The sequence below is a fragment of the Eublepharis macularius genome, chromosome 7 (assembly GCF_028583425.1).
Source record: "Eublepharis macularius isolate TG4126 chromosome 7, MPM_Emac_v1.0, whole genome shotgun sequence".
NCBI classification, from domain to species: domain Eukaryota; kingdom Metazoa; phylum Chordata; class Lepidosauria; order Squamata; family Eublepharidae; genus Eublepharis; species Eublepharis macularius.
In genome coordinates, this window is record NC_072796.1 from 134739434 (window position 1) to 134755442 (window position 16009).

At 44.1% G+C, this 16009-nt stretch overlaps 1 protein-coding gene across 1 annotated transcript in view; it reads right to left on the reverse strand.

The window, feature by feature from the left end:
- Window positions 1-16009, reverse strand: part of COL22A1 (collagen type XXII alpha 1 chain) — a 264138-nt gene that overhangs the window by 182456 nt on the left and 65673 nt on the right. The window contains exon 4 of the mRNA XM_054984332.1: window positions 1974-2042. Coding sequence (XP_054840307.1) covers window positions 1974-2042 — 69 coding nt within the window. The remainder of the gene's footprint in view (window positions 1-1973; window positions 2043-16009) is intronic.

The window sequence follows — 16009 nt, forward strand, 5'->3', positions numbered from 1 at the left end:
TTGGTCTTGCTAGATGATCCGTTTTCCGCATGGGCATGTGCTGGTTTCAATGTGTTCCCTGAAGTCACATGTCAGGTATGGGGAACTGCTTCTTTTTAAAAAAAGGAGAACTCAAACGAACTCAAAAGGGCACCTCAGGGGAAGGAAAGACTCCTGTCCTCCCCCTAATGCTGTTCTCTTGCATGAAAACGGCAAATGAGGGGAGTTATTTCACTGATTTTGCAGCTCCACATGGGGAATCTGTGGAGGTGGAGTACCGATGTCAGAAAAATAACCCTCCCCCACATGTGCTGTTTTAGTAGAGACGCAGAACCGTTTTCTGCTGCCCCAGAAGGTTGGACCAGAACCAATGGGCTGAACTTAAATCAAAAGAGTTTTCAGCTAAACATTAGGAAAAACTTCCTAACAGTTAGAGCAGTCCCTCAGTGGAACAGGCTTCCTCAGGAGGGGTGGGCTCTCCTTCTTTGGAGGTTTTTAAGCAGAGGCTGCATGGCCATCTGATAGCAATGCTGATTCTGTGAACTTAGGCAGATCCTGAGAGGGAGGGCAGGAAGGGCTACATCAGTGCTTAGTTCTCATGGCCCCTTCTTACATGCCCAGGGTAAGGGTCAGGTAGCAATTTTCCCAAGGCCAGTTTAGTTAGGGAAGCTGACAGTGTTTTTCCATCTTCTGGGCATGGAGTAGGGGTTACTGTGTGTGGTGGGGGGGGGGTATTTGTGAATTTCCTGCACTGTGCAGGGGGTTGGACTAGATGGCCCTAGAGGTCCCTTCCGACCCTATGATTCTATGAAAATTGTATGGGAGGAAGGCAGGAATGCTCCCTCCCCTTGGGGTGCGATTCTGAGCTTGTCTGAGCTCTCTCTCTCTCTCTCTTTTAAAAAAGAAGCAATTCCCTTCAGCTGAAATGTATTGTTTAGTGAAACCGTGACTGTTACAGCTCTCCAAAGTTTCAGGAAGAGAAATATCTGTCCTAACACTGGTGTCCTGAGATCTTAGAGATGCCAAAGATTGAGCCTGCGATTTTCTGAAAGCCAAGCCGAGCCAGTGCTCTAACTCTGAACTATGCTTCTTCCCCTTTTAAAAATTATATCAGGGCCAACGTGGGGGCATGCATAACACATACACCCTAGTAATTTCACTGAGATTTCACAATTATGAAGGACAAATTTTATTTTATTTCCTGCAACATTTTCCAAAGGTCTTTCCAATTTAACTTGCTTAAATAGTTCAACAGATTCCTCTCGGAATTTTACATTAGTTTAAATTGTTTACTTACAACTGTAGAAATGTATGAATGTGAGGCACCCAACTACGGAACCCAACTTTAGATTTTTGTCAAACTTTTAGGTAAGGCAAAGAGAAATTTCTGGACACCCTGAATCTGTTCCCTGGCCATTCTAACTGTGCTATGCACATCTATAAGTGACATGAGAAGCCACCCAAAGCCAATTCTTATTCCTGCCTTTTCCATATTTCACTATGCTTATGTATTAGATAGAACTCTACTGGCAGCTTAAACTACTCTGTTTACTACTGGACTTGAATCTTGTACTGACCTAGGTGGACTAACTATTGGACTCAGCATAAGACAGCTACATAAATTCAGTTCTGGTAAATCTAGTGGACTTCCTCAAGGAGCAGTGATGGTTCTGGTCAGTTGGCACGCCAAACAAAATTCAAAGAAACTTGGAAATTCCGCAACAGGAGGAATTACGGGGAAAGCCAACAATGGTAAATCCAGTCCAGTTTCTTAGAGTGACACGGCAAGAAAAAGCATCACCTGGACACCAGATCATAAACTCATCCTTGTCAGATAAATGAATAAAAACAATCTTCCCTTCCTTTCCTGTGGTGTGCTATACTGGCTTGCATCCAGTAGCACTTTCCAACTGGATAGAAGCTCGACTTTTATTTCAAGCCCCCCCCCCCACCAAAAGCTTTGAAACAACTGGTTGTACATGATATTTCATTACCTGGAATAGATTCTCCTTTGGTCTCTTTGAATCTGTCTCCTTCCACACGGACCCTAGGGCACAGCACATCTGAAAACAGAATGAAAAAGATTGTTTGTTTACGTATCTAGTATTAAGATCTCATTTAATGCCAAGCTTCTGTTCTCTATGTGATTGTTGTATTTCTCAAGAACAGCCTGTGGGCATAATAAAGGCAAAGTTAAATACTTTTAAGTTAATGTTGATTTTGCTAGAAGACAGAAGGTTGCATCCAGCAATCTCTGGGCAAAAGGATCTTGGGTCTTTCTCATGTGCTCCTCCCCACAGCTGATCCATCCCACCAAAGAAAAACTGATTCCTGGTGCCACGAAACACTTTAATAATAATAAGAAGGAGGAGGAGGAAGAAGAAGATGAAGAAGAAGAAGAAAGAAGAAAGAGGAGGAGGAGGAAGGAGGAGAAGGAAGAAGAAGAAAAAGAAGAAGAAAAGGAAGGAGGAGGAAGAAGAAGAGGAAGAAGGAGGAGGAGGAGGAAGAAGAAGAAGAAGAGGAGGAGGAGGAGGAGGAGGAGGAGGAGGAGCACTGCTGGGTCAGACCAGCTGTCCATCTAGTCCACCATCCTGTCGCACACACTGGCCAACTAGTCACTATGGAGGGCCAAGAACTCGGCATGGAGAGTCTGAGACCTTCCTCTGAAGTTGCCTCCTGGCCTCGAGAATCAGACGTTTACCATGTCCGAATGCAGAGTTTCCATTTAGTCACTGTGGCTAACAGCCACTGATAGACCTATCCTCCAAGAATCTGTCTAATCCCCTTTTAAAGCTTCCTATGCCGGCCATAAGTCAGCTATGACTTGTCGGTGCTCTCCATCACCATGCCTGTGGCTGTCGATACATTCTCTGGCAGCAAATTCCACACCTTAATCAAACACTGTAAATAACTGTTCCCTTTTGTCTGTCCTGAATCTCCTGTCTATCAGCTTCAATTGATGCAATTGAGTTCTAGCCTTCTGGGAAAGGGAGAAAAAGTTGTGTCTACTCTCTCTACTCCATGCATAATTTTATAAACCCCTCTGCTGAGGAAAGAGGCAGGCAATGGTAAACCATCTCTCTTGCCATGAAAACCCCACCAGGAGTTGCCATAAGTCAGATATGATTTGAGGGCACTCTCCACTTCCTGCTGAGGAGAAAGGAAGATGAGGAAGATCTACAGCCATCGGTTCCTTCCACTGACAGACGGACAAAACTTCTGGATGCAACCTAAATTCCATGGGGGTTGACTAAGATACCTCTCATCCACTAATCCTCCACCATCTACCTCACCCTTTTTCCTTATGGAGATATATCAAGAAAAGTAGCTGTGTTTGTCTTTAGCAATAGAAAAGAGCAAGAGTCCAGTAGCACCTGTAAGACTAACAAAATTTGTGGTAGGGTAGGAGCTTTCGTGAGTCACAGCTTACTTCTTCTAGCTGTATCTGAAGAAGTGAGCTGTGCCTCATAAAAGCTCATACCCTACCACAAATTTTATTAGTCTTATAGGCACTACCGGAACCTTGCTCTTTTCTATTTCACCTTTTCTGTATTTGTGTTGTTTTTACAGCATCAAGTTTTTGTGTAAGATCTCAATGACCCATCCAGCAGCCATGGTTCCTTTAGATCCTAATACAAGAATGCCAACCCCTTATTTGTGCAATAGTGTTATTTCTGTTGCCAACACAGTACAGTTGAGCACTGTGCAGTACTACAACCACTGAATGGAACTTCCATGGTCAGGACCATTCTACCTTCAAGAACCAAGTGCAGGAGGCAAACAAAAAGGACCATCATCATCTTCATCCAAATCTTTTGAGTCTCCTGAGGTACCTGGCTGGCCACTGTTTGGAAGATGACACTGGACTAGACAGACTTTGCTTTGATCCAATAATATAGTGTATTTATTTATTTTATACATCAACTTCCTCTCCAACGGAGATCCAAAGCTGCTTATATCATTCTCCTCTCCATTTTATCACCACAACAATTCTGTGAGTTCTTACACAATTATGTTATTTTTATCTTTCAATAGGATCTCATTCTGTACCATGACTTCTCTCTGTTCTTCTCTTTCCAAGCATACACCCACAGGAAGAAACCTATTATGTCGTTTCCCTAAATCAATAGTTAATTTCACACTTCCTACACAACAGTGGAAAACTGGTCAAAGAAGTGAGTTAATTAAGAATATGATAAATGTCCATCTGTATTTCAGAGATCCTACCAAATTTTATTTTCCTTTATTTTAACAAATAATCTGATGAGATGCAGGACACAGGTTATATCAGCAGGTCACAAACTTTAGCAACTGGGCTTGCCCTTTTTGATTAAAATATTTTCACAAAACCTTAAGGCCTTGCCTCCTGCTTTGGTAGGGTTGCCAAATCTGTCTTGGAAGATTTCTGAAGATTTGGGGGTGCAGCCTGGGGAGGGCAGAACTTGAGGAGGGAAGGGGGATCGACAGAGATGTGATACCAAAGAATCCACCCTCCAAAGCTGCCATTTTCTCTGGGGGAAATGATCCATGCAGTCACAGAATCATTGGGTTCGAAGGGATCTCCAGGGTCATCTAGTCCAACCTCCTGCACAATGCAGGAAATTCACAACTAACTCCCCTTACCCCCCCACACACACACCCAGTGACTCCTGCTCCATGCCCAGAAGATAGCAAAGCCCCATCTGGATTCCTAGCCAGACTAGCCTGGGGAAAATTGCTACCTGACTAGAGATGGGCATGAACCGAAATACGAACAAAAATTCATCATGAACCAGGCCGGTTCGTGGTTCGTGACCTGGCGGTTTGTCAGAGCCCACTTCTGACAAACTGTCGCGAACTTTAGGCTGGTTCATTTGGTTTGTTTTTCAGTTCGTCACTGGAGACAGCCTGGCGCCGGTCAATCAGTTTCCTAGGCAACAGGGGATGGACTTTCTGCAGACCTTCTGCTGACCTGGAAGTGGCCTTCTGCTGGCCCAGAAGTGACCTTCTGCTGGCCTGGAAGTGACGATTTTCTGACCCGGAAGTGACAATTTGAAGAACCAAACGAACCCATTTATGAACCAGGGCAGGTTCGTGGAAGTTCATGGCTCGAACCACGAACCGCACAATTTGGTTTTTTTCCGGTTCGTGCCCATCTCTATACCTGACCCCAAGATGGTGATCATACTTACCCCGGCCATGTAAGAAGGGGCCACGAGAACTAAGCACTGATGTAGCTCTTCCTGCCCTCCCTCTCGTAATCTGCCTATGTTCACAGAATCAGCATTGCTATCAGATGGCCATCCAGCCTCTGCTTAAAAACCTCCAAATTTGGAGTTTAGGGACCAGTTGAAAGCCATTTTTTAAAAGGGCCAAACAGAAAAAAACCCAGCGGGAAATCACAAATCACCTCTGTTATTAAAATAGTTTTAGGCATCTCATTAGCATACAGGCGCCCTGTCACCAAGTAACACAAGTAATCGTGGATGGGAGAATTTAGCTTGAGGCTGCAGAGCAGGACGTTCTTGTAGCAGTTCCTCCAATGCATAAATGGTGCACTTCAGTGTTAAAAAAGGACAAAAAGCAGAATTACTTATGGAAAATATTTTGTTGACGTAATACAACGGCAATACATTGTTTTTTTTTTTTTAATGGAGACTAAGAGCTCAAACAATGGTAGCTAATTATTAATTTGGGACTGCCATGAATGTGCCAGGTGCTTTAAGTACGATAACAACAAGATTTAAGGAAGGAGTTTGTTGCTCGGTGGCAGAACATCAGCTTGCATGCAGAAGGTTCCAGGTTTGATTCCCAGCATTGCCAGTTAAAAAGATCAGGTAGTAGGCTGGAAAAGCAGTAACTCCGAGAGATGACTTTGTAGGGACAGTTGCTATATACCTCTGAACACGGACTCTCCATTTTAATCAGCATGGTTGATAGTTCTTGATAGACTTCTCCTCCATGAAATTCTCTGTTCCCTATTCACAGCTAACTAAACTAGTAGCCATCACCACATCCCACATCAGTGAATTCCAGAGTCCAATTAACACTTTGAGAGAATAATTACTTGTCTACCCATCTACTTCACTAGGTACTCACAAGGTCTAGTTTTATTTATTTATTAAAAGAGTTTTACTCCATCTTTCCTCTTGGCTCAATGTGGCATACAGTCATAATCAGGGGTCATATCATAGAAAAAGAGCTGGAGGAACTCATTAGTATAACTAATTAGCATACCTCATTAGCATATGCCATGCCTCTTGCCATCACCAGAAGTGTCATTAGTATAACTGATTTGCATATGCCACACCCCCTGACATCACCTATTCTGGCTGTTTTAGACCCAATCTTGGCCATTCAGGGCTGATATTAGGCCCAAAATGGCAAAAAGGGGCTGAAAATGGCTGAAAAGGGGCCCAAAATGGTCAGGATCAGGACATTGATGAGCAGGAAAGTGATCCACCACCTGTCAGAGGCCCGATCCGGGCTGTTTTGGCCCCAATCCAGGCCAACATGGGCCCCAAATGGCCAAGAGTCAGGTGGGCAGGGCCACCTGACATGTGACCTCTTTGGGGAACTGCCAGAACTGCATTCCTGTGCATTCCCCCTCAAAATGAGCCCTGGTCATAATTAAAAACATTCCAAGTTAAAACCAAAATAAAATAACGCTCCCAGATACCTCCCTCCCATAAAAGATGCCTTCTGTTCAAAACCCCACAAAATCCCTGGCAAACAAACAGAACAGGTTGGTAGCACTGTTGGTCTGCGGTAGAAGAGTGGGATTTGAGACCACTTTAGAGATCAAAACAAAATTTTTCAGGGTATAAACCTTCGAGAGTCAAAGTTCCCTTCTTCAGATACTTAGTAAATGAAGAAGGGAGTTTTGACTCTCGAAAGCTTATACCCTAAAAATCTTTTTGGTCTCTAAAGTGCCACCACTGGATTTAAATGCATATTGGGACAGATGCTAAAACACAACATAAATTGTGGTCATCCTTCCTAAGAAGCATACAAAACATGATGGGTGTCCTGGTTATTGTGTAATACAGTCACTGCAAGTGCATCCTTAAGTTCACAAAGCTTTTATATCCGTTATGTACTAGCAGCAAAATAAAAGATGGGGCAGATATCACCTGTGTCTATAGAGTGCTTGGTCTTTTCTTTGTTTACCATCAAAGTGATCTTTGGAGGCCTAGATGTGATCATCTTCATGGTTTCCGTGAATGTTGTGGGGTGTTTATGAACCTTTTCATTGACATTTAGAGGAAAGACAATCTTTAGGAAAGGGATCCATCACCCAAACAGGCCACATACTTGTGTAATGACTGCACAGGAAGAAGCCAAAAGGGCAAAAACTCCATCTTAAGCAACAGGAAAACATCATAAAATGTTCAACGAGAACACCAGATCTATTGAGAGACTGTTTTTTCTCCATCCAACAGCCATTTCATCCCTTTCCAGTACAATTATTCCCTTACAGTGTTTGCATCTTTGCCACTGAATAAGAGTTTCCTTTCTTAGGGGACTCAGGGAAGCTCACGTTGCCATGTTCCTTTCGGGACATGACTTGTGTTCCGAAGACACTACTTTGTTGCACTCGTGCTGTCGTTTCTTGCAGGAAAATACAGAGACATGAAGCACAGGGACAAATATATATATAAAGACCTGAGGGTACATGGTTGGATGCAGTTCTTGGTATGCTACGCACCTCTGGGATGCTGGGAGACTGTATCGCCCTTTAACATCTTATGCATTCTTCACAAGGGACACTGGATTAAAAGCAGCAAAAATGCAGGTCACCATAAAGAGAGGTTTTATTTTCTTTTATTCTTGCAACTGTTTGTACCCCTCCCTTTCTCCCAATGCCCTGGGACCTAAAGGGGGTAGCAACATTACCGAAATATCTAATAACTCTAGTGAACACAATTAAAACACTGTCAATCTAACAAGACAAGTATGGACAAATCTTAAGAACAAGCAAATGCCCACTTATGACGGTTGACCTTATAACACCTTATCCTGAACACGAAAAGTATACAGGGCTTTCTTTGTAATCTCAGGGAAGATGTTTCAAAGCACAATAGCTGCTATGTACTCAGTGCACAGTACACACTTTTGCTCAGAAAACAACAGCTGCTGTGACAACTGCAGCTACTGCACCGGTTCATGGTAGCCTGAGAGTCGCTCTAAATGAGATGATGTACACACAGAAGCTCAGGTAAAGAGAGGCAAAATGCTAGCCGGGAAGATGTGGTCTAAAAAGAGATCGGAAGGCTTTGTCAATTTCCCTCTCTACAGAGCCAGCAGAGAAGTTGCTGCTCAGGCAGTTTATTTCCTCCTCAGCTCCCAGAAGGGGAGGTGAAACTGACAGAGCCTTAGAGGCAGAGAGGAAATAAACACCCCCCCCCCCCGAGCAGCAATCTTCTCTGCCAGCTCCAGGGCTTTTTTTCAGCTGGAACGCGGTGGAATGGAGTTCCGGAACTTCTTGAAAATGGTCACATGGCTGGTGGCCCCGCCCCCGGATCTCCAGACAGAGGGGAGCTGAGATTGCCCTATGTGCCATGAGGCATGGAGGGCAATCTAAACTCCCCTCTGTCTGGAGATCAGGGGGCGGGGCCACCAGCCATGTGACCATTTTCTCCGAGGGCAACACACTGGGTTCCGCCACCTCTTTTCCCAGAAAAAAAGCCCTGGCCAGCTCTACAGAGAAGGAAATTGACAAAGCTTTCTGATTTGTCTTTTTAGAATACATCTTCCTGGCTAACATGGTGCCTCTCTTCACTTGAGCATGTAGACAGAGTTGCACCCTTCTAAATCCATTGAAGTTAGCTGGGCTTACGAAAGGATAAACCTACTTCAGACCGCAGTGCTAGTTTCCGCATTAACAATAAGATCATTGCACTGAAGATCATGAAACTCTTGAGGTACACTAGGGCCGTTTCCACACGTCTTACCTGCCTGCAGAACATCGCGCAAAAGACCCGGAAGACAGCGTCTTCTCATGCAAAACCGCACCAGGAAGATGCTGTTATCCAGGAGTTTTGCGCGAAATCGTTCAAAACTCCCAGATAAGAGCGTCTTCCTGGTGCGATTGCACGCGAGAAGACGCTGTCTTCCAGTTCTTTCGCACAATGTTCTGCAGGCAGGTAAGGCACGTGGAAACGGCCCAAGTTGCTATTTAACAGTAATATTTAGGAGTGCCAACATCCAGGTGGGCCCTGGAATTATAACTGATCTCCAAACAAGACAGATAATTTCCCCTGGAAAAATCGGAGGGTGGAGTCTATGACATTATATCCTTTAAGGTCCTCCCCCTCCCCAAACTGCCCTTTCCAGACTCCATCCCCAAATCTCCAGAAATTTCCCAACCCAGAGCTGGCAACCCTAGGAGTATTGTCGACTCACTCAGGCCACACCGCCCTCCTTTAGTAAAATTGCCCATCAAGTTTCTCATTGCTGTCTACAAATGTTAACAACATAAGAAGAGCCCTGGTGTGTCAGACGAGTGGTCCATCTAGTTCATCATCTTATTTCACTAGGGATCCCATTTCCCTGCTGAGGGCAGGGAATCCCCCTTTTCACCTTCCCCCCTTGCCACCACTTACCTGGCCAGTGAGGGGGAAAGGTTTGGGAATGGGCCTCCCAGGTGCATTCCTGGGGTGGTGTGATGATGTCACTTCCTGGGAACGGTATCATCACACCACCATAACAGCACTCTCATGCTTCATGGTGGATCGTTTGGGGCTGAAATTGACCCCCTTCAAAGTGTGCCTGTGCCCCTGCACCTGCACAATGACATCACATCCCAGAAGTGACATCATCACACTGGAGCAGGGGCATCATGGGAGCACTGAAGAGGAAAGCACCTGGTCCCCTCACCAGGAGGGTAAGGGGACCTGGCAATCCTATATTTTGCACAGTGGTCAATCAGTTATGCTAGAGTGCCAATAGGAGGGCATAGAGATGGAGGCCTTCCCCTGATGTTACCCCCTGGCACTGGTATTCAGAAGTTTACTGCCTCTGAAAATGGAGGTTCTCTTTTGTCACCAAGGCTAATAGCCACTGGTAGACCTATCCTCCATGAATCTGTCTCTTCCCCTTTCAAAGTTGTCTCTGCCTGTGGCCATCCTTGTGTTGAGGTGTGGCTTCTCTTAGCAGATGCCCTCATTTGAATACACTATATAATGATCCCAATTTCCTAGCTGTGGCACATTTTAATGGGTGTAATTTTAATGTGTCATCCAACTAACTCCAACACAGTGACCCGCCTAAAAACTATACCCTTGAGATGCTGAGAACATCAGGACAAGAATTAGTCTATACAAAATTTCCCCCTAAATGTGACAGATTTTTCCCTGTCTAGTACACGCTCCAGTTGCCAAAAGAAACAAACCTACTCCCTTAATAACAAGCAATGAGCTAAGGAACGCAAATGCTTTCTTCCTCCAATCAGCCTTTGATGGAGCCAGCTCCAGAATTGATTTGGGGAAATGAAGGGTGACGAGAAACAGAAGGCCTAACACTGAGAAAGGCAGAGGTGAGGTCATTCCCATGGAAACACATGCACCTCTAATATAGCATGCACTGAAGCTTGTGAGATGCAGTTCAAGGCCCTGTGGCCTTTAATTAACTGGGGAGGGGGACAGCCAGGGGACTTGGTTGGAATAAAGGACACCAATCGATAGTGATGAATTTTGTGTTTTATGCAGTTCTGCAATGCACTCCATAGACTAACAGAAGAAAACAACTAGCCAATTGTTTCCTACCACCTTTCTGAAATTATAGCTGTCTTCTACCTTTTCTTAGTTTTGAGTAGGTAGCCATGTTGGTCATCACTAGAACAGCAGGATTTGAGTCCAGTACGGTTACCAGGTCCCCTTACTCTCTGAGGGGGGGGGGTACCCAGACATTACCTTTTCATTGCTTCCATCATGCTCTTCACGTGTACACAAAGTGCGCATGTGCCCCTGAGTCTATGTGATGATGTCACTTCTGGGAAGTGATGTCATTGTGCACATGTGAAGGTGTATGGGTGCTTCTCAACAGGCTGATTTTGGCCCCAAACAATCATGTTTGCGGCCCAAATTGGCCTGCTGCGAAGCACTGAAGCACTCTCAGTGTGGCTTGATGATATCATTCCCGGAAGTGACATCATCGTGCAGCCCTGGGAGCATGCCTGGGAGGCCCGTTCCTGCACCTTTCCCTCCATGCCGGCCAGGTGAGTGGTGGCAGGGGACAAAGGGTGGGAGCTAGGGATCCCCCACCTCCACTGGAGGAATGGGATCCTTAGTCCAGTGGCATCTTAGAGACCAACAAAAATCTCAGGGTATAAGCTTTCGAGAGTTGAAGCTACCCAAAGGCATCTGAAGAAGGGAGCTTTGACTCTCGCGCATTTATACACTGAAAGTTCTGTTGGTATGTAAGGTACCAGTGGACTTGAATCTTGCTATTCTACCTTTTCTTGAAGACTAGCTATTTTGCCTCTTTGTCTTCTGCTCAGGTAGATCACAGCAAGTCTCCTGGAGTCTCCATTTTAACTGTGTTGCCTATATTTATGTAAGGGGTTACCTGCTCTGGATCAGTCCAGCAGGATCTCTAGTCCAGCATCATTTTCATACAATGACCAACAAACAGAGCACTAACAGCATTCTCCAATGTAGCCTCCTAGCACTAAGACTGCAAACCTCCCAGTGGAGGCTGGAAATATCCTGGAATTACAATTAGAGATGGGCACGAACCGGAAAAAAAATGAACCATCCGGTTCGTGGTTCGTCAAATTTCATGAACCAGGAACCACGAACTTTCCCAAACATGCCCCTGGTTCACAAACCAGATCGTGAAAACGTCACATTCGGGTCAGAAAATCTGGATCAGAAAATTGTCACAAATCGGGTCAGCATAAGGTCACTTCTGAGCCAGCAGAACGTCACTTCCGGGTCAGCAGAAGGTCTGCAGGAAGTCCATATCCTGTTGCCTGGGAAACTGACTGATTGGCACCAGGCTGTCTGCAGTCACGAACCCAAAAACTAACCAAAAGAACCAGCCTAAATTTCATGGTGGTTCATCAGGAATGGGATCTGATGAACAGCGGTTTGCAAACCATGAACCGGCCTGGTTCGTGCTTAATTTTGGTTCGTATTTTGGTTCGTGCCCATCTCTAATTACAATATCTCCAGAGATCAGTTCCACCAGAGAAAATTATTGATTTGGAGGGTGGATTCTATGGCATTAAACATCTCTGAGGTCTCTCTCCTCCGTAAACCCCACCAGGCTCCACCAGGAATTTCTCAACCTGAAGTTGGCAACCCACATAGCACTGATATTGTGCAAGATTCTTGTTTTCAGACTATGATTGCCTTCTTTATATGCTATTAAACATCATAACTCTGATCAATAACCAAAGAAAAATTCTGGCACACTCATCTTTTTCCCCTGCTAAAAAAAATTGTTAGTAACAAAGTAAAGTAAGTGAGCTGAAGTTTTACAAAAATATACTGTATAAAACCACTCATGCTGGCGTACAACCAGCCAGTGTTTTATCACCGCTTTGCCTGCTGTAAATTACAGGGAACAGACAAACAATTACGGTGACTGAATGTCTTGCTATAAAGCCTAAGCCTGTGAGTTTCACTGCCCAGTCACTTGTGTCTGCACAGAACGAGTGCCAGTCGGGCAGCGTATCAATCAGTGCCAGCTGGAACTCTGCTTTAAGGGCTATTTCCAGAGGCAAAATTAGAGGCCAGGCCAGCCAGCAGCTGCTTTTCTCATTTGGCTGCCGCCTGCCTTCCTCGCAGGCAAAAGCGAACATTAACAAAAGGGCCTGAACAACATTGCCGCGTTTCAATGGCACAGCAGATTGGTAGAGTCTCTGGCTGGGAAAGTCGGAAGCCTTCTGAAAAAAACTATTACTCCGAAATAGATCGGACAGCTGAAATCCCAAGCGATTGTCAAATGTGTCAAGCCATTTCCCCTCTTTTAGTAGTACATTATCAGAATGAAAGGCAGATCTTTCTAATTCCCGGACAGCTAGTAAAGAGAGAAAACTGATCCGTTAGCCAGATTAAAGTATTCTTTCAACTACCTATCCAACTACTGAACTAGCTGTATTCCAATTTTAAGATCTTTGATCAGTAGTCCTCTCTACATGGCCCCAGCTGTGGATCCTTACATTTGTGCATTGGGGCCATGTAGAGAGAAAGCAGATATTTCTGCAAACTTGGGGTTTGCGGAAAAATCCTAAGTTTGCAGAAAAATCCTAGGTTTGCGGAAAAACCCTAAAAGTTAAAAAGGAGAGGGGTTTAAATCCCCCTCTGCAAACTGAGAGGCATTGTGTGTGCTTGTTCAAACAATGCACTTCCATCGACCCATTGAGGAAGACTGAGCAGGAAGAGGAAAGTGGCTTGAGCAAGACAGGGAGAAGCAGCAGCACTGCAGGCGCACTAGGGAAGGCGCAAGAGCAGAAATGGGGAGAGTGGGAGCAGCAGCTCCCCCCCCCTTCCATGCCACCTCTATTGTCTTTCCCCACACAGAGTGGTGGTTTGCGGGCAGTCAGGCTGGAAGACTGGGGGAAGGGGTGGACATGATTCTCCCTCATGAGTCTTGTGGGTCCCCCTTATTTATTATATATCCACCAATGGGGCCATGTTGAGATTTAGATACATTGAGGATGATATGTGGTATACATGATGCTGATTTAGTGACATAAATATCATTGGAAAGTGTATGTGTTTTAGAGGAAGAGGTTCATGAAACAAAACAGAAAATGGCATAAAAATATATTTTTTAAAAACCTTGTCAATCAAACGGGAATTTCATCTGCATTTAACAGGCAGAATCTGCTTATAAGCAACTCTCTATAACCTTCCCATTGGATGAGCATAACACCCAGTTCTCAAATGGCATCTTGTGCATAATTTGATTTATAGGTGTGTGGCATTGAAAGCTCAATCAGAGCCTTGAATTAATTTGTACAAATTTTTTTTGATCCACAGAGGAACCAGATTTTTGGCTATTTGATACAAAGATATGTCTATTATACATGCCGACAGTGCCCTATGTATTATCCATTCACTCATCAAAGTACGAAGCTTTCTTCTAGCTTAAGGAGCCTCCGTTCAGTTTAAGTGGTTCCTCTTCTGGTATCCTTAGCCTAGAGGAAGGCTCCAACATTTGCTCAGTGGAGTGATGTAATACTACATGAATTAACACCATCTAAATTGCTTATAACAGCCATGTTAAATATTTATACAATACAAATGAATCCATTAAACCAAGAAGTTGAGAAATTAAACCAATAAAATTATAAATGAATGTAGAAAATGAACTAAAAATAGAAAGATTAACTCGTGACTCATACAAATGTGCAAATTAGAGTGGTGGAGACTTACATTAACAGAATCTCATGTTAACAGAGTCCCATAGCTCTAGCTGTGTAACCGAAAGAAAATCACCACATCATGGGACGCTCTAGGGATCACCCAAAACTTTGTGGATTTCTCCAGAGTTTTGGTGAATCTGAAAGTGTCTCACAATGCAATGACATCACATCTGGTCACACTGCCAGAAATGATGTCACCGCAACGTGAGATGTCATTTCAGCTCCCCTACACATTCCCCCTCTCTACTTCCCTATCAAGTGGCAGCAGGGGACTGAGCTTGAGGACAGGAAGTTAGCTACTTCTCCCTTAGTGTACACATATGTGTACTAACACATCACACATGGCATATCTGCTCACTTCACCTGCTGTAGCAGTTGCAATTCATTTGACTCACTTGTTACTATATTGTGGGAATAACTGCATTTGTTGAAGAAGCATATATTTAATCAAAAGAACAAAAATATACTTTGCTTTTAGATGAGTGCAGAACAGACGGGCTTAGAAGAAATTAGTTCTGCATCCAGGCAGGCAGTGTTGAGCATTTATCCGTGTAAATGGTGTGTGTGGGAGGTGCACTGAAAGCGATCTCTGTTGTGAAAACAGGGCTGTAACATGCACATAAAAGTGCCCCGTTTTCATTGTTGAAACATTGTACAATTCTCCCTTCCTGTTACACCACTAAATCAGAGCATGAGAAATGGTAGCCGTCTCAATGAAGAACCCGATTCTCCTCAGGACTTTATTAAACTGGGATGTCCTTTTCAAATTTGGTTGGGTTTTTGTTTCCTTTGAGCAGTGAGCAAGCCTTCATCTGTCACAGAGTCCTTCCGGGCCTGGTGTGTAATGAATGCTGAACATGTGTAACTGACAAATTTTACAAGAATGAAAAAGGAAGGTTACAGGAGAGAACTAAGGAGGTTGAGGCTAGGGATATATTACTAAAAGACCGTTTGCTCTCTTTTAAATAAAGAATAAAGATTCCTACAAGATTTGCAGATACCATGGAGTTCTAGATTTTTTTTTAAATCCTTAATTGTCCCTAGAAGCTAAAATGACAAAACTGAAGCTATCATACTTCAGTCACATCATGAGAAAACAAGATTCTCTGGAAAAGTCAATAATGCTAGGAAAAGTGGAAGTCAATAGGAAAAGAAGAACTAAAATGAGATGGTGTGACTCAAAAAAAAGCCACATCTTCCAGTTTGCAGGATCTAAGCAAGTCTGTTAATGATAGGACGTTTTGGAGGTCTTTCATTCATAAGGTCGCCATAGGTCAGAGGTGACTTGATGGCACATAACACACATACACAAGCTCTGAATGCCCAATTGCTGAGTTAGAATCCTGGTTATGGGAAGAAATTTGCATGAAGAGAAGGCTCCTGAGCTGCATCAAGTCATATCCAGAGTTGGATCCTGTGGAACAACTCTGCTACTGATAAAGTTTTCGTTTGATGCAAGAAGACTTCTTGTGATGACAGAGAAAAGTGCCACTGCTGAAGAAATGGATCTGTGTGATTTCCCCCGTCCCTGTCTTCTATTTAGCTCTTCCCAAAATGTAGAGTCAAAGGCCACCAATTCAAACTAATCACATTGAAATTCTTTTTCGCTCCTTTCAAAAAGCCTACAGGTGCCAGTTTGGTGTAGTGGTTAAGAACAGCAGGGCTGTAATCTGG